We start from the raw sequence: 20970 nt of genomic DNA, 5'->3' as shown, positions 1-20970 counted from the left end.
ATTGGCTTTTCTTTGGAATAAATAAAATAAAAGACTAAGATTAATGCCACATGGTGTCAGTTTTGATACTTCATTAACTATACCTGTGCATCTGCTAATCAACTCGTATATAATTCAGGGCTCGCAAAATCGCTAGCCCGACGTCCCGGGGCTAGCGATTTTTCCAGTCGGGCTACCAAAATCTATCTCAGCCCTGCCCGTCGGGCTATCATAGGAAGGAAAAATATGTGTCAATGCTTTTGCATTTTCTCTTTCATAAATGTAGCTGAGTAATTATGTTATTGGCATCGATGAGCCACTGTCAATATGTGACATATCGAAATCGCGTTTGAATTTGCGCTTGTTTTTTGCGATCCGTTCACTTTGCGATCGCGCGAACTGTGTGTAGAGTAGTGATGCGCGAATCATGAACGAATCGTTCAATACTCGAGAATCACTTTACTGACTCGTGAATCATGATTCACAAGCGCAACTGACTCACTGACTCATCCCTGTTGCTGTTAGCAAACTAATTTCATTAGTAGAAATATATCTAGCTTATAATTCAAATTGTGAAGAAAAACACAACATCCAGTATCTTAACAAAAACATTTCTGCTCTGAACTGGAAGAAAAACCCTGAGTAGAAGCTCACATCAAGACAATAGCTCCTCGGTTCACAGTAGCATCGCTCTGCTAACATGCTAACAGCACATTTGAGCTACTCACCCCCTCTCTTCCTGCGCTGAATCGTAGGGGAAGCAAATCACTCAGGACTCACTAACCCCTCCTCCTGTGCTGAATCGTAGTGTAAGCAAATCACTCAGGACTCACTAACCCCCTCCCTCCTGTGCTGAATCATAAAGCGCGCGAATCACTGATGACTCGCTCACCCCTTCCCTCCTGTGCTGAATCATAAAGCGCGCGAATCACTCATGACTCGCTAACCCCTCCCTCCTGTGCTGAATCATAGAGCGAACGAATCACTCACTCACTCACTCACCCCTCCCTCCTGGCTCGCAGCTACTTCTTCTTGGTTGGCAACCAATGTTAAAGCGCACTACCGCCCCCTGGCTCACAGCTCAGTGGACATTTAGATGAGAAAATATATATTTGACACATGTAAGGACAATACTAATAAAATAAAAATAAACAAAATAAATATTCCTTTAGAAATTCTTTTGCTCTTTTTGCTATATAAAATAGTTGTTTTCTTTAAGAATCACTCATCTTAGCAGTAGGATTTACATTAAAAGAGAAACAAATTAAGTTTGAGTGAAAATGTACATTTTTGGCACTCTCTGGTCAACTGACTCAGTGACTCAAATGACTCAAAAAACCCGATTCACTTTGGTGAGTGACTCATTAAAACTTGATTCAGTAAAAAGAATCAAATTTACCATCACTAGTGTAGAGAGCGGCAGCACTGATTGGTGAGTGACGATTAATTGCGCACCAATTCCTCTGACATCGTCTTATCACTCATTAGCTTACTATTCAAACGTGACAAGTGAAATCTCCCACAGCAAGTTTAAACATGTGAGAGGCCGAGAATCGCTGACCGTTATGTAAGTACGTGTGTAAAAGCAGCAGGATTTACGCCGGTATTTTAGTTCTGCTGAGCCAAATAAGACAGGTCAGGGTGAGGAAGGACAACCAAATAAAAGCCTACCACAAAGCGGAAAAGTTATGACAAATCAGACTATGAGGCAAAAGAAAGCTCAGCTTTTTGGTTTCATGGACAAAAGAATTTATGTGGCTGGAATATGATTTAGCTAAATAACATGATGTTCTGCCAGGTGTGTCGTGAGTTTCATTTCATTTGAGTCGACAAGCGCCTTTGTAACTGGGACCAGTAATTTTAAGAAAGACCCCATCAGAACCCATGAGAAACATCAAAAATGCATTATACTGCACCCAGTCTGCAACACCCAGTCTGCAATATCTTTCCCAGAACAAACAGCAATTGCAAAAACATACTAAAAATAAAACAAGCACAAGCAGAAGTCCTGAAAAATCTTTCAAAAGCGTACTATGTTGCAAAGAGTGAACTACCATTGGCCAAATTTAGCAGTTTTTGCAAACTTCAAAAAGCAAATGGCCTCAATCTTGGTTCCACTCACCCCTTACCCTTGACTTCAGTGGAAATTTCAGATTCAGGATCTGACACAGACTGATTCATGTTCTACACAGTTCTTGCAAGTTCATAGAAATTTCTGTTCAATTAGAACCAAGTATTTGAGTTGATGAATGTAATTTTTATACAGTTGTGATTTGTATTTAACAATTTTCTGATTAATTTTTGTTTCTGTTACAATATTATACTTTAATGTATAATATTGTAAAGGAAACAAAACATTAAAAAATTGCTCTCTTTTTTATTCGGGCTACTTAAATTTATTTTGGGCTACCAAAAACTGAAGAGTGCCTGCCCGAAGGGCTACCAGAGATTTTGAAATTTTGCGAGCCCTGTAATTGGTCAATCACGTGGCAGCAACTCTATGCATTTATGCATGTAGACGTGGTCAAAACAATCTGCTGAAACTGGACCCAAAGATGGTTTACAAAGAAAAGGGAGAAAGGTGATTTAAGTGAAGTGTTGTTGTTCAGACAAGTTTTCTAGGAATTTCCATTCAGTTGTCTTTAAGGTTTCTAGCGAGCGGTCTAAAAGAGAGAAAATAGCCAGATATTGAGCTAATAGACAGGCAGCCTAAACCTAAAACAACACATTGAATGTTAAAGCAGATGTGCAAGAAGACCACACCATGCACCACTCCTGTCAGGAAAGAACAGAAAACTCGGGTTACATTTTAAACAAATAGAAGATTGGGAAGATGTTACCTGGTCTGAATACTCTCGATTTCTGCTTTGACATTTAGGTGATGTGGTCAGAATTTGGCATAAACAACATGAAAGCATGGATCCATTCTGCCTTGTATCAACCGTTCAGATTAGTTGTTGGTGGTGTGATGGAGTTGAAGATATTTTCTTGGCACACATAGGCACCTTAGTACCAAATGACCGTCATTTCAGTGCCACAGTCTACCTGAGTATTGTTGCTGACCATGCCCCATCCCTTTATGACCACAATATACCCATCTGCTGATGGATGCTTCCCGCTGGGTAATGTGATATGTCACAAAGCTCAAATCATCTCAAACTGGTTTCTTGAAGATGGCAATGACTTCATTGTGCTCAAATGGCCTCCACAGTCACCAGATCTCAATCCAATAGAGCAGCTTTGGGATGTGATGGAGTGGCAGATTTGTGTCATGGATGTGCAGCCAACCAATCTGCAGTAACTGTGTGGTGCTATTACGTCTCTGTAGAATATTTCCAGCACATTGTTGAATCTGTCCCAGTGAAGAATTGAGGCAGTTATAAAGGCAAACTGGCCTTCCCAGTACTAACAAGGTGTACTTAATGAAGTGGCTGAGGTTAGACCCTATTTCTGTGGGTTTTATATTTAGAGTCCAGAATTTGTAACTGCACAGACTTTTATTTCTCTTCTGGGTTCAATTTCAAGTCAGATAAAAAGTTTAGTGAATAAAATTTTATTCTAATATGAATAAAAGTCAGACTGTGACTGAACACTCAGCAAGCTGTCAGATGTTTTGCAACGTCAGTTAATGGCTTCAGACCAAAGAAGACAAATTGACAGCTTGTTTTAATCACATTCACTCACATTTTGTTTGGTCCTGTTGACTAATCAATCCAGAGAAAAGTGAACGCAGCTCGTCGCCTGTAATGGTCAGCATGGGAGGTAAGAGCATACACGAAGCAGGTGTCATTGTTCCTTGTAAACAATAAATAAATAAAAATTACATTTGGAAACTTGCCTGTCCTGATTATATTCCAGACATGACTTCTATGAAAACTAAACATGAGAAAAACTTTTTTCAGAATGCAATCCCTGTACATCTAGCTATGAATTGATGCACAATATTTAATGCACAGTCTACCCATAATGCAATAGCTGCAGCTGTAGCAGCATAGGCGATTACAGGCTGTGGCTCTCATCAGCAATTTCGCTGCTTGTGATGTAGACTTCATACATCTTTTAGCCAGTTGTTAACTCACAGTGAAGGAGTTTCATTATCAGTCGGCCATTAGAGTGCCTTACAACCGGATAAGTGTTGGTTTGATTGCAAAGGCATTCAGTAGGGACAAGATAAGTGCTTAGCGTGACTAAGAGAGTACAAATTGGCACAGAGTTCTCTTGGAAAGGGAGGGATGGATGGGTGGAGGCACAGAGAGGTGGAGGGAGGGGGTAAAAATAACCTGGGGCTGACAGAAAAGGAAGGAGACCCTTTGAAACTGATGATTTAGCAGACAGCCTTTTCTTTTCAGGAAGACCATGCAGAGAGGGAAAAGAGAGAGCCAGAAAGCATGAAAAATGTAGTCAAACAGACAGGTACATAAATAAAGCCATCTTCCCCTGCAGTCCGAGGAGACGCACAGTTCGATTGGTTTGCACACTTTTGCTGTCATGCGGGAACCATGTGATCTCAGTTTCTGTGATGTTTTTCTTGGTCTTCATCCCTGAAAAATTGATGTTTCCTCTTCAGGGCAATGTAAACACATTGTTTGATGCCATGAACTGAGATGCAGTGTTTTTAGAATTACTGTTTAATTAAGTAAACAAAGAAAATAAAAGTTATTCTCTGAAATAACAAAAGTATTAAGTTTGTAAAGTCCTATGCTTCGTTGGGAGCTCGGTGTTAAATACACTGGCAGTTTTCTTGTTAGCGGGATCTCTGAGGGAGGGAGAGTGTATGCTGCACAGGATAGAGGAAGGGAGAGGAAACCACTAGATTGTAAAGGACTTCCATTTCCTAAAGCAAGCACCCTCCCTCTCGCTGTCTCCATGTCTCCAGTAGAACCCCCCCCCCCTTAAAATTCAGTCTGCCTGTGCCTCTCGCTCGCCCTCTCTTCCCGTCTCACTGCAACCTCCAAATTCCTCCATTGCTTCGGCTCTTTCTTTGAGTTCCTTGTGTTTCCTTGTGTACTTGGGCCATTAGAATACGCTAACCAAGGCCAGGAGATTGGATTGAATCTAGTGGTGTGTGTGTGTGTGTGTGTGTGTGTGTGTGTGTGTGTGTGTGTGTGTGTGTGTGTGTGTGTGTGTGTGTGTGTGTGTGTGTGTGTGTGTGTGTGTGTGTGTGTGTGTGTGTGTGTGTGTGTGTGTGTGTGTTCAAGCTCATGTTTATCTGTCCTTCCATCTGTGTCTATGAATCCATTTGTGCATGTTTGTGTGCACTTTATCACTTTCTTTTTTTATTATCACAAGTGGAATATTTGTTGGAGTGACCACAGAGGAGAGGGTCAAGTGCACAAACATGAATGATTAAATGTTTTAGATTTTCATTCTTTTGTTATGTAGACTTATAGTAGTAAAATAGTAAAAATAACATGGTCCTTACACCATGTAAGTATTTAACAAAAACCTAAACCAAAATGAAGAAGCATGTCTTGCTGCTTTTATTAAGAGAAACTAAGACTAAATAATCATTTAGTATTGATCATGTGATCATCAGTAAGTGAGAGCACACCTATAAAAGCAGTTTGCTGGTCTGGAGCATTCAGATCTGTGTGTATGCAGTGCCAAGGAAACAACTGTTGATGCCTGTCAATCTGGGAATTATCCAGACAATCTGACATCCATTAATCTTCAGTGAGAAAAATTTGCAAGTGGAAAATATTCAACAGAGTCACCAATCTTCCTAGGAGTGGACCTGCCGAATTCACCCCTATTCACCTCAGACTGTGCAGTTCTGATAGAAACTGCAAAAAACCCCAAGAGCTGCATCTCAGTCTCTACAGACCTCAGTTGGCATGTTAAATGTTGATGTCAAAGTGGAGACCTTTGGCCATAATTTTTTAGGGGCAAAAATCAAGAACAGCATATGATCACTAATGCCTCATACCAGCTGTCAAGCACAGTGGTGGTGGTGATTTGGGTTTGTTTTGCAGCCACAGGACCCGGGCACCTTGCAGTCACTGTGTCGACCATAAACGTTTGTATACCAAAATATTCAAGATATTAATGTGAGTTCAAATGTCCAACAGCTTAAGCTTGTTCCAAATTGGGTCATACAAAAGGACAATGATACCAAGGACACCAACAAATCTACAACAGAAAATCTGAAACAGAAAAGGTGTTGCAGTGGAGAAGTGGAAGTCCAGACCTCAACCTGAAACAGTATTCCTCCAGACATATGCAAGAGACTAGTACAGAAAATGATTACTTCAAGTTAGTCAAGTATCTGTTATTCTACAAGAGTCATTTTTACTTGGGTAATGACACAGTTTAATATGTTGTGCTGTAATTGTTGTTTTGTTTCTTTTATCTGAGGTTGTATTTACCTATTTATAAAACCTGCTATGTAAAACCTTAGAATTGAGATGTTCTTTTTTGGGGGGTACTTTCTTTTTACCATGACTGTATTGTATGATTTGCAAATTCCAAAGTGGACAGAAGTTTGGTGTATTCACCAGCAGAACTGTCCATCAGCTTGAAAGGCAGGCATATGCTCGTCAATTCAACAAGCGTCCACTCTTCTGAAGTGTCCTTGAACAAGACAATGAATCCCTACCAGCTTCTAGGGTGCACTCTGTCACTGATACTTGACCTCAGACCTCGCTGGAGAGCAGGCCAAATAGATGTTCAGAAAATGGAGAACTCTCCTTGAGTGATGAATAGATTCAAAACAAATGGCACATTCTCTTCAAGGCTGATGTTTTGTCAAACCAAACCAGTCAGTGAGATGAGCACTTTGAGGAAAAAAAAACTGTCTCCATCATTCTTGCTTATAGGAGAGTGAATGGTGCCTGGTGATGCAGTTTTGTGGCTGAGCCAACACACACCTGTGCTAGGAGAATAAAATACACACCAATTCCCTGATGTCTTTAGATGTAAGGACCAACTTAAATGTGCAAGGCAGAGCAAGATTACACGCCAACAACTACAACTCAATATTTTATTTACAGAGCATGTGCAAGGCTCCTGAGACACACTCTTGTGCTACTTTAGCACAAGAACGTGTTGGATATGAGCCTCTCGGTTGATCAGTAAATCACTGCAAACAGAACAGCTTCAAGGAGTGACTCTTGGTTACATTACAGATCAGTCTGGTATTTGAATGCTGTAAATATGATTACACCCGAGCTGCTTTCTTTTAACTGTTTAATGTTACTACCATAACCATACTGTTACTTAATATACTAGTTCATAATACATAGGTATATATATAAAACATAATATATAGGTTAAGAAATCAAATGTAAATCATCATATTAATGTGAAACAGGAATTAGATGTAATCATTAACACCAGCTTAATTGGCACTAAAAACAATTTTTCTTACGTATGATAACTTATTTATTCTTTGTCTCCATTTAATCTTTTTTTCTCAGTTTTTCACAGTTTGCTGCAATAATTCTGTAAATTATGTGACAAAATAAATAGTATTTATTTATAAAAATATTTTTTTATATTATCACAGATGGATCCAAATAAGGCTATTAAGACCACACTTTACTAATAGTGGGTTTTTATATAGATCTGGTATACTGTGGAGCTACCTGCTGCTGTGATAATAGACAAATCTAATGAATTTCATGTTTAATTATTACACAAATGAGATTTAAAAAAAAAAAGATCTCAATAACTGCGCTACTCTAAATGAATTCAATTTGAATTCCATGATTTTATCAGGCTTCGATATGCGTGAGTGTTCAGGCAGGCGTTTCTTTCTGGACACATTTTCAGCACAAAAGCATCACAGTCCTGGACGTGCGGTTAACGTCACAGTGAAGGCTGAAAGTGAAGATGTTGTATAATAACTCACTGGTGTTTAGATCCAAGTTAATCAGAAAACTAGTGAGTGAAATCATTTCCACCCAGTGGAAATAATTTTACACACAGCTCCGATTTAGAAATTTTGGCATTTATTTTTAAGTAGTTGTCATTTCTGCCCTTTGAAGCTCCAGTTATATCAACACAGCTGTGCTATGCTGATGACACTGAAGATGTGCAGACAAACAAAGGGTCTCAGATTTGGAATAGTGGTGACTGAATTAACCAGTTTGAACTCTGCTTTGGGTTTTCTCCCCCCACTAATTAAATGGACACGCCAAAGTTGAGCAGCACCCATTATAGTTAGTGTGAGAACTGATATGGAACTTTTCAAAATTCCCTGGAATAAAATGAAAGCATCCCTAATGCACAGCTGACAAATACTGTGTGTACAATCTCAATTAGTGGAACTGTTTCAGAGTCGCACTAATTAAATAAATATAGATAAAAAAAATAAAAAAAACCACACAGTCAGTACTGGTGTAGGTAGTGTGGATATTTGCATGCTTGCATATATTTTCTGTGTATCCATCTGTTTGCCACAGAGGCTAATGTGTGCACATCACATGTGTGTGTTCCACAGGAAGAACTTGAATGTGTGTTTGTGTAACCCTATTTAGGCTAAATTATGAGTTTCTCATTAGCAACAGTATAAATATTTGTGTGTGCAGTGCAGATCTTGCTGTGAAAGCAGCTTGCTGCCTTTGAACAATAAAATAGCAAAATGGAGCGCACTTCCAAACCCTGGAAAAGACAGACAGACAACAACAGATGTTAGGAATGAGGCGTATGCGTGTTTCCAGCGTTCTTATCATGTTTACATTTAGGATTGTGGTAAGTGAGCCTTTTGAAATGTGGATCATTTAACTGTGTTAACATGCAGCCCACTCCATACCACAGCTGGAATTTCAAGGCTTTTGTGCTTTTTTTTTTTTTTTCTTCCTCTCGGGCTTCATGCATGTTTCATACAGATATACAGTCAAAATCACTCACACAAGCATTTCAGTTTTGTTCACATATGCCTCACACAATTGCATCCAAGCTGTCTGACACACTGCAGACAGAAGTCTTTCTTTCCTTTTCCGATTTTTTTTTTTTTTTTTTTTTTTTCATCTCACTTAACTCGGCCCCATACCCAGTAATAGAAAATTAGAGATTTATTTGTGTGCTCAGACCTTCAGTCCTGGATTAGTCAATCTAGATTCACAGAGCCGCAAATTAAATGGATATCATTGTACATTTTACTTTTTTTGAACTTATTAATTTGACTTGAGCAAGGCCAACTTCAACTGTTGCAGATGCTGCAGTCATTGTATGTTGCATGAGATTTTTTGTCTTTTATACATACTGCAGAGACATTCAATACTGATTATTGCTTAAGAATATATGTATGTATCTCTATACGGTTTTGTTCTTTGGTCTGAGAAGTCGGATGTAATACAATGGAAGTAATTAGAAATACCAGCTTTTTTAAAGATGATTCTGATTTCTGAATCATTGGGTTACTTAACCTATATTTTCTTATTCTGTTCTTTCTTTCTTGTTCTATATTTTTATTTTATGCTAAATTTGACCTGTCAGTACCATTTTTTTGTTGTTTTTTTTTTTTGCATATTCCAATTTTCTTTCTGAGAACTTTAACTGACAGGATACACATACAATACACTTTTCTTCAATGCAGAATTTTACTTTCATAATAAAAGAAATTATTAAACTTGACAATTTCTCCCAAACTGCAGTGAGTTACAGGATCCTCTCTACACCCAACGTTACTTGGCATATTTTAGCTTACCAAACAAAATCAGATGCAACAGATTTATGTAACACAACAAATGTCAGTTATTTGCTGAACAGTAGCTTTTTCATTTATAACCTGTGATCTATAATCCACTTCATAGTCAGTAACAACCCTTTTGCACATTGCTTTTGATTTATTTTCAGTGAGTTTCAATATTGACTTTTAGGGGCGGGGGGAAATCTATTAAGCAAAGTATCAAGATATTTTTCATGGCAATACAGTGTCGATATCGGGAGACCAAAATGAATTTCTGTTAAATATGAATTTCTGTCTACATAGACAGCAACAGATATGTGATTCTCATTCTCAGTTTATCACAGGTAATTAATATATTATCAGAAACACACTGCATTTTATTGCCAACTTGGCCGCATTCAATTACAGACTGATATCAGACCCATAGCAGACACTGGGTCATATAACAGGACAGCGGCAAATGTACAACAGAATGACTGAAAAAGAAAAGAGTCGAGGTGATGCAATGGCCCGGTCAAAGTCCAGACCTCAGCCTGGTTGAAATTCTGTGGCAGGACCTTAAAACAGTTGTGGACCACAGTGAAATGAAAGACACTGTAAAGAACACCGGGCCAAAATTCCTCCACAGAGATGTGAGAGACTGATGGTCATATAGAAACTGATTGCTTCAAATTGTTGCTGTGAAAGGTACTGAAGAACTTGGTTTTTCACAGAACTGCACAGAGCCCTGTCGAGGTTTTCTTTTTCATGTAACTAATCTACAGAGACTGTACAGTGAGCAGCTTTTAGTAGTTTGTTGCAGAGCTGTGTTGCACTGAAATACTCTAAAAATCATTACAAAAACATGGACATGGTATAGTTATTGTTGTATCACCAGTTTTCTTAATGTTTTGTGCAAAAATGCATTTAAAGGGAGAACTAGCAGCTTTCATTAAATACGTGACCTGACTATATTTCCACATATTTATTGCATTAATGCACTGAAAACAGAACACAGCCTCAGGTCTGTGATAGAAATCAGCAGTGAGCTTCCTCAGCACTATTCAGAACTTTACTCAATCCTGATTATTTTTATCATTTCTTTTTTCTTTCCTCCTTACCATCCTCCATCTTCCTGACACTTTCTGCATCTGTGTTACTTCTGTTGTGTGTACAGGGTATGGGTTTGTGGACTTCGACAGCCCTGCAGCAGCTCAGAAGGCTGTGGCCTCGCTCAAAGCCAGCGGAGTCCAGGCACAGATGGCAAAGGTAAGCTCCGTCACACGCTCCAGTCTGTGGTCTGATTAACTTGGCGGTGTTGGTGTTGATGAGGTGGTGTTGTAACTCCTGAAGAAAACTGATTATAATAGATGGTGAGATGACTTTTTTAATATGTTGCAATGACATAAATGAGATGATCAAAACTTTTACCGTGACCACTTTGTTTACACGTGAGTAATACTTTTGGGTTGACTTGAGACTGACAGGTGCAGGTTTGCTTGAGTCGGTTTGAGATTACTGATCGAATTAGTCCTGGAGTCAATTTTTTCATGGCAAGCAAACAAAATGACACAGATTAATGCTTGACTGCCTTCCTACATTCCCACAATCTCTCTTTGCTTTTTGGTCTTATGTGGCTCTTTAGTGATGCTCAGTTTTATTTTCAGGATCATAATATTTAATAGGGTCTAAAAGCGTGTGAAAGACGGATGAGATTAGATAAAGTGGGTGTTTGTTAAATTTATATGCATACCTTAGCGTAGCTTGTAAGACTGTATTGTAGCAGGGAACACGCCTATCTTTCTTTTCTCTTAAGGAAAGCATGCAGGTTAATCTGCAGTGTGCGCATGTGTGCCTGCTGGAGGACAACAATGCTGTGACGAAACATGTGGACCTAACCAGCACAATCACATTATCCTGCCTGAGAGAAAGACAGAGAAACAGTGAATAGCCTGTCTTGTTTTCAGATTCATTAAAGCTGTATTCCTGCATACTTCCTTTTCTAAATGAGAGAGGAGTGCAATTAAAAATGGGCCAGTCTTCAGGCACCAAGAGCATCCCATTGAATTAAACAGCAGCAAGCCTCTGAGCCACCTTTGCCTTGCTCTTCTATTAAACCTCTTTTCATTAGACTTCCATCTCTTATTTTGTTCGTAACGGCTCAGGGGTGGTGGGTGGGGGGGTATTGGGATAGGGAGGAGCAGGGTTGATGTGTTTAGCTGTTATAGAGGGGGGAACCCTCGACTCCTTGGAGATTGAGTTCTCTGGAGGGATGGAATGGAGGGCAAAGAGTCCATTTCAAATGAAATTACAGACTTCTTACAGTTTCATGAACTAATTATGCAGAAGAGCTGCTGACGTCCCAGATCAGTGAGCAGTAAATAAGTCTGTCTTAAAACACTGATGGAGGATGTTCCATCTCAAGTCTAAGCTTGAACATTTTATAATTTGAGCAACTCGATTTGAGTTTAAGCACTTTTTTTTTTTAAATTAGAGAGACTGACAAGCGAAAACTTATAGCAGTACAATGAGATTTTGTGTAGGCTAGCTGAGACGGTAAGCTTTGATCTTGCGTCTAATCTGCAAGACAGTTGAGTCTTTCAGCCAAAGTGAAGGGGGGAGAGAGATGATCAGCTTGTTTCAAAGAGGGATGAAACATCTAAGACAAATATTACCTATTTTGGGGTTTCGGGGTGTTTGGATAACATCACTACTGAGCCAGTGCTGGCCTTAAATGTCATAGCATCCAATCTGCACAGATAAATCTAGCCAAGCATGCCATATGCATATCACTTTTAAATATCTGAAAACATACTCTGTGTCGAAAGCATTTGTCCAGATAAATAAAGGCAGGGTTATAATCCCCTACTGAGAACATAAATGGTGTGGGATATTTCATGATGCTCCCTGAAGCTCTTTCAGTACATTTTTCTTACCTGTTTCAAAGTCTCATAGTGTTGATCTATGCAGCCTATACAGTATAAAAATTATATCTCACAACTTTATATTCTTGTTTTATAGTTACCCCCAGCTACCAGGAAACCCAGAGGCTTACTATATTCTGATACAGTAAAGAGCATGAGATCTACTGCCTTTTAAAACTGATTGGAAGAGACTTGAACATAGTGACTGACGATAGAATAGGTTTTGAGAGGAAGTACTATATCATTGACCTTGTTTGGAAGGATGAATAAAAAAATGAGTCTGTAGAGACATGAATAGCATGAAAATTGCTTATCTGTGGATCTGGTGCTTAAAATATCTTTTCTCTTTTCCTTTCTCTATATTTAAAAAAAAGGTAAAGGCAAACATGATTGTGAATCTAAACCTAGATCCCAGGATCTAGGTTTTGCTTAACTTCCTCTGCAACAGTATAACTAGTTAAAAGTTGTGTTGTATAAAAAAAACACTTTTAAGAGCCATTTTTGGAAAAATACATCTACAAGGGAGACAAGATGATATGTCATAGATGTAAGCATTTGTGCCTACAGGAGCTCAGAAGAGAAATGGACTACGCTGCATAATGCTTATAGTCATCCCTAGTGTTATCTACGTGTTTGTTTAAATGGCGAACTAGCAGTTTGGTCTGTCAAGACAACGAATCAGAAATGTCAGACAGGTTTATACACATGACAGAGGACAGAAACGAATCAATGGGCAGCAGGAAAACCAAACACGGGAACCATCATGCTGCATGACAGATAATGTAAGAGATGTAGGGGGTTTGTGCTGAGAGGTTACATTTAGGGCAAGACGCTGGAAATAGCTTAAAATGGAGCTGGAAGCAGCAGTATATGTCACAGTGTAAGCAGTCAGTGTTAGCCATGATTACAGTAACTTCCTGACATCACTCATGAATTAATTAGAGCACAGTTGAAGCAAGATTAGACTGCTAGTGTGTATATAACTGGATTTACTGCGAGAAACCTTTATCCATTAAACCCTGCAGCTTGCACTGACATCTTCTTTTGTAGCAGGTGCATGTTTTGGTTGTGAAATAAATGAGACGAGAAGAAAACACAGCAAGCCAAGATGAGAGAAGAGACAAACTGTGTGTATGTGCGTGTGTCCTATACTCACTTCCTCAGTCTTCTTGGTAATTACTGTTGACCTGAAAGATGATTACTTCTACAGCTGTACTCCCTCACGCTCTCGCCAGCTCACTCACAGTTAGTTTTTCTGTCTCCCAGCCTCGTTCTTGCTTTCTCTTTTTGTAAGAGTATCTGTAGGTTGAATCCCCCTAACACTATTACACAGAGTACAGCGAATTATTTAAATTCTAGCTCTGATTTTTAACCAACATGTGAATCGGTGCTTCTCTGCATTTTATACACTACAAAATGTTTTGTGAAAAGCATGTCTAGCCCTGTAAAAACATTCAGCAATGTGAAAGTATTGAATATTAAAATTCATATCAGGGCATTATTTTATTTTGCAAACACAAAATCACCTAAGCCCCTGTGTGTGTGGGTGGGTGGGTATATAATAACAGTTACACAGGGCCAAGGTCACTATGCTAATTAGAGAGATGGTACTACCGGCAGTGACACTTCACACCTCCCTCCCTTATTCTCTCCCTTCTTTCTTCTCCCCTCCACTTCGTCCTTGGCACCTCCTGTCTTTGTCTTCACTTCTCTCTCTTTCTTTTTTAACCCCCAATCCCACCATTTAATCCTATTTTAGGGGTTGGTGTAGTCCCCCCCCCCACACACACACACACCCTCCCCATTTCCTCTGTTGCATGTTTCCCCCAAACCGTGTGTGTATGTGTGCAGCAGGTGCTGCAATGCCTCCTCCACAGTCATTAGTTACAGGGTTGAGTAAGGACAGTGTGTGAAGGGTAGAAAGAAAACGGGCACTCATAAAGTTAACGACACTGGTTGACTGTCATTTATCTGCCTCTTTTTTTTTTCCTCCTTTCATTCTTTCCTACCTTTCTTCCTTCGCTCCCCTGGACTTTATTTACTAATATAAACGGTGTGTGCAAGCTTTCTTGCATGTGTACTGCTTTTATATGCCTGTCTGTGTGTGTCTGACAGCTGAGGTTAGTGATGGGAAGAGGTGGCCGGCAGGACCGACTGAGACATAAAATAAAGATGAACCAGACAAAAACACATACACAGGAAGACAAGAGCATTTCTTTTTTCCCCACTCTGCTTCCTGCTTGTCTATCACTCTGTTATCCGTTTGTTTCTGGAAACCATGTCACCTTATTTTTAACCTGTTTGTTTTTTTCTCTGTATTTTTTATTTTGTCAGCCAGATATACAGTAATACACCTGAATACTTTCACGAGCCAGCGCATATAATGTAAATGTTGGTGTTATTCTGCTTTATAAAGAGCAGCCTGTGACTGAAAAGCCGAGTTTTAAATTTATAAACTATGTAGATAGTTCTTGAATACACAGCTATGACAAAGAAGGTTGTCTCTGTGCAGTTAAACAAAATGTATTTGGATTCTCTGTTTGTGTTCAGAGATATCAACTATAATATTTCTACATCTACATTCTTAAAAAAAAAAACAAAAAAACAAAACATGCCATCAACTTGCATTGCAAGTTGCTCAGATCTGAGTGGTTAAGGATGTTATAAAAGCTGAATTTACCGTCTTTTTGTTAGACATGACAGCCCCCAGCCAAACAATAGCAGGAAGAGGACATTCAGGAGGAGGAGGACAGAAAGGAAAATGGGAATGGGAGGGATCCTAGTGAGTGAAACCCAATCGAATTAAATGTAATCTGGCCTGAATGTGCACAACCATCAGCTGCTTTCCAATCATATTAACCCTGCATTACCATCCCTTGGCTTTGTGTGTGCGCGTGTATGTGCATGTGTCTTTTTATGTTAGTGTGTGTAGAGGGTGATGGGAGAGAGAGATGTAGGAGTTAAGTGGATAAGTGAGAAAAGAAAAGAAAGAGATGGACTGGATGGGGGAGAGAGCGTGAGAGGCAGGGAGACTGAGAGGAAAATGAAGATGAATATAGGTGTTTGGGTGATTAATGCGCCGCTGTTGCATTGCTAATGAAAAAATATTTCTCATCATTACAGTAATCATGATAATTCCTTGTGACACATAACAGTTTCTTCATTTTACTGCTTTACTAACTTGTGTATTATACAATCAAAAGAGATTACTTGCACAACAGTAAATGTTAGAGTACTGAAAACAGAACTGAAGTCTTTTAGTATATGAGCATAAAGAGTACACGGGAACATGCATGCTGTTGTTGGTAGAGACCTTTATAAATCTGTATAATGTCAATGTTCTCGTTAAATAACAAAAAATGGTAAACACTGAAGATGTTAATAAAACATAAGTGACTCATTATCCGTTCGTGGCATTTTTTTCCCTCCCTCCTCAGTGTACAGTACCGCTAAAGGATAGATTGCAAGAACCTGAGGTTATTGAGCTTATGCGATATGCAGCCAAAAACCATTCTTTCGAAAGGCCCTGGCTCATAAATACTTCATTAACAAAAGTAATATCAGTAAAATGCTTGCCTTTTTTGAGATGGCAGAGCAGACAATAAAAACTGAGGATACTTGTTGCTGCTTACACCAAATGCTGTGGCGTAGAGGGTTGCTCTGTACTTTGAGTCCTCCATAGGTCTTTTGATAAGGCAATTTGGCAAAAGAGGCATTATATATATGTATGTATAGATCAAAGTCCCTGGTTGTTAATTTAAGTTATTAGCTTCATAACTCTTAATTCACTATATGTTTTGTAGTCTCTGTGGGCAGCAGTAACTATCACATGAATTCCACAGATCCCTGCATTATGGCTGACATCACGAGTGAAGTGTAGATGGTTGCTGGTGGCTCAATGACAGTTTGTTTTTTTGTTTTTCCCAGGCATCTTACCTTCCTCACAGCAGATGGAGCCACATGTTTGATGTGGCTCCGTACAACACATGCCCTTCCTGACACAACCTTTGTTTCCTCCTGTTCTCAAACTTGGGATCTGTCGCCTGTTGTGTAAATGTGTAAACCACTGCACTATGAAGCTGGTGTAATGGCCAAGAAAAAGAATAACAAGGTGCTTTTGACTGGGAGAAATTGTTGGTTGGCCACTGATTGCACTCAATCTTTTTTCACATTTGGTGACCAATTGCAAATATTTGTGGACCAAAACGATTCCACAGGTTGGAGACCACTTGTCTCTAAACAAGCACTATCTGACTCAGATGGCAATTACTTGCAAATCATCAGATTTATAAACGCAGACAGTACATATAGTAAATCTGAGTCACTCTGAAAGAGAACTAATATGTAGAGAGCGTGTCATGGAAATGGAATCAGGCCCATATGAAGCATGTTTGCTAACATCAGTACAGGTTGGGGATGAATTTGAAGTTTGTCATGTTTAAGAAGACAGTCGGTAAAAGATGGATTCCCAAGCAAATGCACGGTTTGTTTGGTGGTAAATGAAAGCATTAGATCTTCATAGCCTCGTATTTCAGCAATGCAACGCAATCAGCTACAGCAATAACATGTGAAATTATATTATTTTAGAGGAATTAGATAATGCATTTCAAGCAATTTTCAGTCATTTTGTTAGAGTAAGATGCTTTTCAACTACTGAATGGCTCATTAAGAAATTAAACCCCTCAGATTTGGTATCACCCCAGCATTACCCGCGAGAGAACGGAAAACAAAGACGAATGAGGGACGTATTGCCATGAACAGAGGAGGGATGGAGTAGGCAGCTAGAGAGTGGGGGTGGTGCTTGGTTTGATGGAGCTGGGTTGAGAACAGCTCTATAAGGACGGAGATAACTGGAAAACACTATAAAATGCCTATCCTCACATTCTCTCCCTCTGTGGAATTAGCCTTTGAGTGGGCTGCTGGAGCGAGGGAGGGTGCGCGCGGAGATTGATGGAGGGAGGGAGTGGGAAGCCCAAACTGTAGCAAGGGAGGATGGAGAGAGATGGAGTATATGTGGAGTGGGCAGCCTGAACTCTGAGAGGGAGGAAGTATAAGAAGGAAATAAAAGGCTAGCAGAAAAGGAGGGTGTGAGGAAGAAAAGGGTGGCGCTGCATTTACAATCTTTTTTCCCCCCACACACTCAGTGGAATACATATGAGTGAAGTATATTAATGGCAGTGAGAGAGGCTGTGTGAAAGGTCCCTTTTTATGGGGACACTATTGCTTCTATTTTTTGATTGGCTGTTCGGTCCTCACATCTCTCATTGTTATTGGTGGCCAGGCACGTTCGTTGTTTGTCATTGGACAGACAGCATAGTCGGCTAGATTCACAATCCGATGGCATAATTCAGCCATCGATCAAACTTTGTGGACAGCAGTAGCCAAACTGCTCCTCCAGACAGAGAGAGAGCCTTTAGAGTGGAATATCACAAATCAAATGCTGTAACCTTTTAGTACGTCTGAGTCTGTACATGCCCACTGAAAACCAATGAAGCCTTTTCCTCTCGCTCTGCCATGCAGTCTGACTATTCTTCACTTATCTATTTTTTATGTATTTATTCATTTCAATTACATATCTCCATTCTGCCTCTTCATTTAGAAAAATCTCTTCACTGAAATCCTTGAAGTCATTTGTGCTTGTTGATTTAGAGGGTGGTGCACAGAGAGTTGTGGTGATTGTTGAGTTGGACACCTGCAATGCTTACCAGTTGCTGTCACCTGGATGCCTGCTGGCGATATCTTTGAGACTGATTACAGCTGATAATGACCACTCAGTGGGACGATAACATTTGAGTTGGGTGTCCTTGTAACATTTACTCAGATGAAGGATTTGTGGTTTCAGAGAAAATAATGGCACTTGTATGCTAGAGATGTATTGCGTTAATTACCTCAGCTCTTGGTCCTGTTGTATTTTTCTAATGACTATTTACTATGTGCAATTTCACACATGGAGGGTTTAGATATGTTAGAGCTACTCCACCACATTTGTAATACAAGGTTCCAATTAAACTATACATAATAAATTGCAGTGAATTGTATGGCGCTAGTTGTGGTGTGAGTGGGGTTGTTAGCAACAATTAAATAACAAGTACCTCAAAAAAATCTTAATCTTTCTGTTGACAGTGTTATAAATATGTATGATTTATGACCTACACTTAATTTGAAAGAGTTTTCCAAATATTTACTAGTATCTCTAACTGTTCTTCATCTGCAACATCTGTCTCTCGTTGCATATCCCTCAGGCAAACTTCAGCTGTTTAACTATTGTCATCTTCTCCAATTTTGACTGGAGAAAAAACATAGATAAAGAGTGTTGCCCACTTAGCAGAATGATTGCTTGGAGTTGTTTTGTAGAATTTTCCTTGTGTCCCTGACACAAGTTTTCTTAAATCCCTTCCCTTGCAATATGTCATTCCATGATTATCTATTTCTTCTTTTCGCCATGTGTTTGAGGATGCGCTAATGTTCTTATCATTATTCAAGTAAAAACTCAAGTTCCACTTAAGCTTAATAGTGAAGCTATTTTGTGTAAAGGAATCAGATTGTGTACTGATGCAGTGAAGCAACCCCAAAGAGCATAACATTTCCGCCGCCATGCTTCACGGCCGGTTTGACATTCTTGTACTGGAAAGTTCTTTGATCTGCACTCTGCGAGTTACTTGCAGTTTAGTGTGACCAAATTTTTCTGTTCTTGTAGACTTCTTTAGGCATCAAACGGTCTGTTCCAGAGAAGAGTGGGGCGGTGGAGGGTCACTTGCCAGACTCAAAGCTAGACAGAGCTTATTTTTGAAGGCCTCAGAGAGCTCTTTAGATCCTGGTGTAGTGATACCACATACCTCTATAGCAACGAAAACAACAGAATCAAGATGTCAGAAGTTTTAATTATCCAGGGTCTATTGTGTGGGGAGACCCAAGCAGGCGTGGAGAAGATCTGTCGAGAGCGAAGTGAAGGCCGTCTGAGTGACGCGGACCCAGCTGAAGAGAACGGCCCAGAACAGAGTCCGTTGGCGTGGTGTTGTTGCGGCCCTGTGCTCCACCAGGAGTCTACAGGAAAAGTGATTGATTGAGGGTCTATTTATAACTCCTTAAGGAGGTTTGTATTTTTATGGCAAAAATACTCATAATTTTAGGGATCTGATATATAGATTTTGTATTACAAAAATGTGTTTCGATAGCATGCATCTCTTTTTAAAACCATCTTTTTATACTTACTTTAGACTATTTTTTCCTAGTATTTTTGTTATGAAGGACTTTGATATTTATCTTGATGAGGTCCTATAGAAACAAAATTGCACTTATTTTACTTAAAGTATATGAGCCTTGTCATCTGTTTGATTGTATCTCTAGTTTAAGTTTCAGATGTATTGAAAAACTTAGCAATTTAACACGGGATGTCCCTCAGGTTTCATTTCAAGATCTTTTTCTAGATACACACCAAATGCTTCAGATTTATATTGGATGCAAATACAAACAAAATGCGAATAGATTGTAGAGGTGGAACTTCAGTACAGATAAACTGATATATTAAATGTCAATGAATTTGTTTATATTAAAGATGGTATAATCAGTTCTGTAAATGTGCCAAGTTGAGTTAATTCTTGGTAAGGACATAAATAATGTTGCTCAGTATAAAAGAGCCGTATGACCAGACTCCATCATTATGACCTTTGGCTAGCTTAATTTGAGGGTGCAACTAAAAATGAAAATGATTGATAATGTCAAGAACTTTGAGAATTCTAATGACAGCCACTGGCTGTCCTTTTTCAGGAACGTTCACATTCTGACTAGAGAAAGGAAATTGGACATTAGCAACCAAAGTTCAGCATGAGGGTGAAAATTCCTGGCTGATCCTATGAATGTTAAATATAAGGGTGGTTGGCTCTCTGCTGCTATGCATACTATTATAATAAATCATATGTAATTGCTCCTGTTTTTTCCTTTGTGTGTGCGTGGAGTGTGAGTGTTGGTAGTGGGGTTATTATTAATTATTTACTGCTTATTCCTGGTTCAGATCCTATACATGTACGATTTGGGGTAATGCCCCTGAAATAGAAGACAGGCCAGGTTGTTGCGGCTGCTCCTAATGACGCAGCTTTAACAAGGTTCTGTCTCGGGAGGACACTAAACCTGCTCAGTTTGGACTGGGAGGGTTTAAGAACCCTTGTTAAGGCATAATGGCTTTGTAAGAGGGGAGGATGTGGTCTGTACATGTAAAATGAATAGATGAGTGTGAGCCTGCCATCATGAGGTGTCCTTGGTAGAGGATATGATGGTAATTAGATTGCTGTTTTCTCAATGGTGTTCCTGTGATGAGACTATTTAAACTCTTGGTGCTGCGTGTGTAGGTGTGTAGTTCGGCAAGGGTGGGATGCGCGTACATAGGCATGCTCATGTTCATCTGTATGTGCATGTGTCTTCGCATGAGTGTGTGTGAATGTGCGTATGTGTGACTGCCCT

General features: G+C 39.4%; 1 protein-coding gene across 8 annotated transcripts in view; it reads left to right on the top strand.

Moving 5' to 3' along the window:
• The window catches only part of LOC116322626 (RNA-binding motif, single-stranded-interacting protein 3), a 163549-nt gene that overhangs the window by 87676 nt on the left and 54903 nt on the right, over positions 1-20970 (top strand). For all 8 annotated transcript variants that reach the window (XM_039619971.1, XM_039619970.1, XM_039619969.1 and 5 more), the window contains one exon: positions 10767-10858. In XM_039619971.1, the coding sequence (XP_039475905.1) occupies positions 10767-10858 (92 nt within the window). The remainder of the gene's footprint in view (positions 1-10766; positions 10859-20970) is intronic.

This window comes from Oreochromis aureus, linkage group 11 (genome assembly GCF_013358895.1).
Source record: "Oreochromis aureus strain Israel breed Guangdong linkage group 11, ZZ_aureus, whole genome shotgun sequence".
Lineage (NCBI taxonomy): Eukaryota > Metazoa > Chordata > Actinopteri > Cichliformes > Cichlidae > Oreochromis > Oreochromis aureus.
Note: the sequence above shows the minus strand (reverse complement) of the source record. Positions and strands in the feature narration are given on the sequence as shown.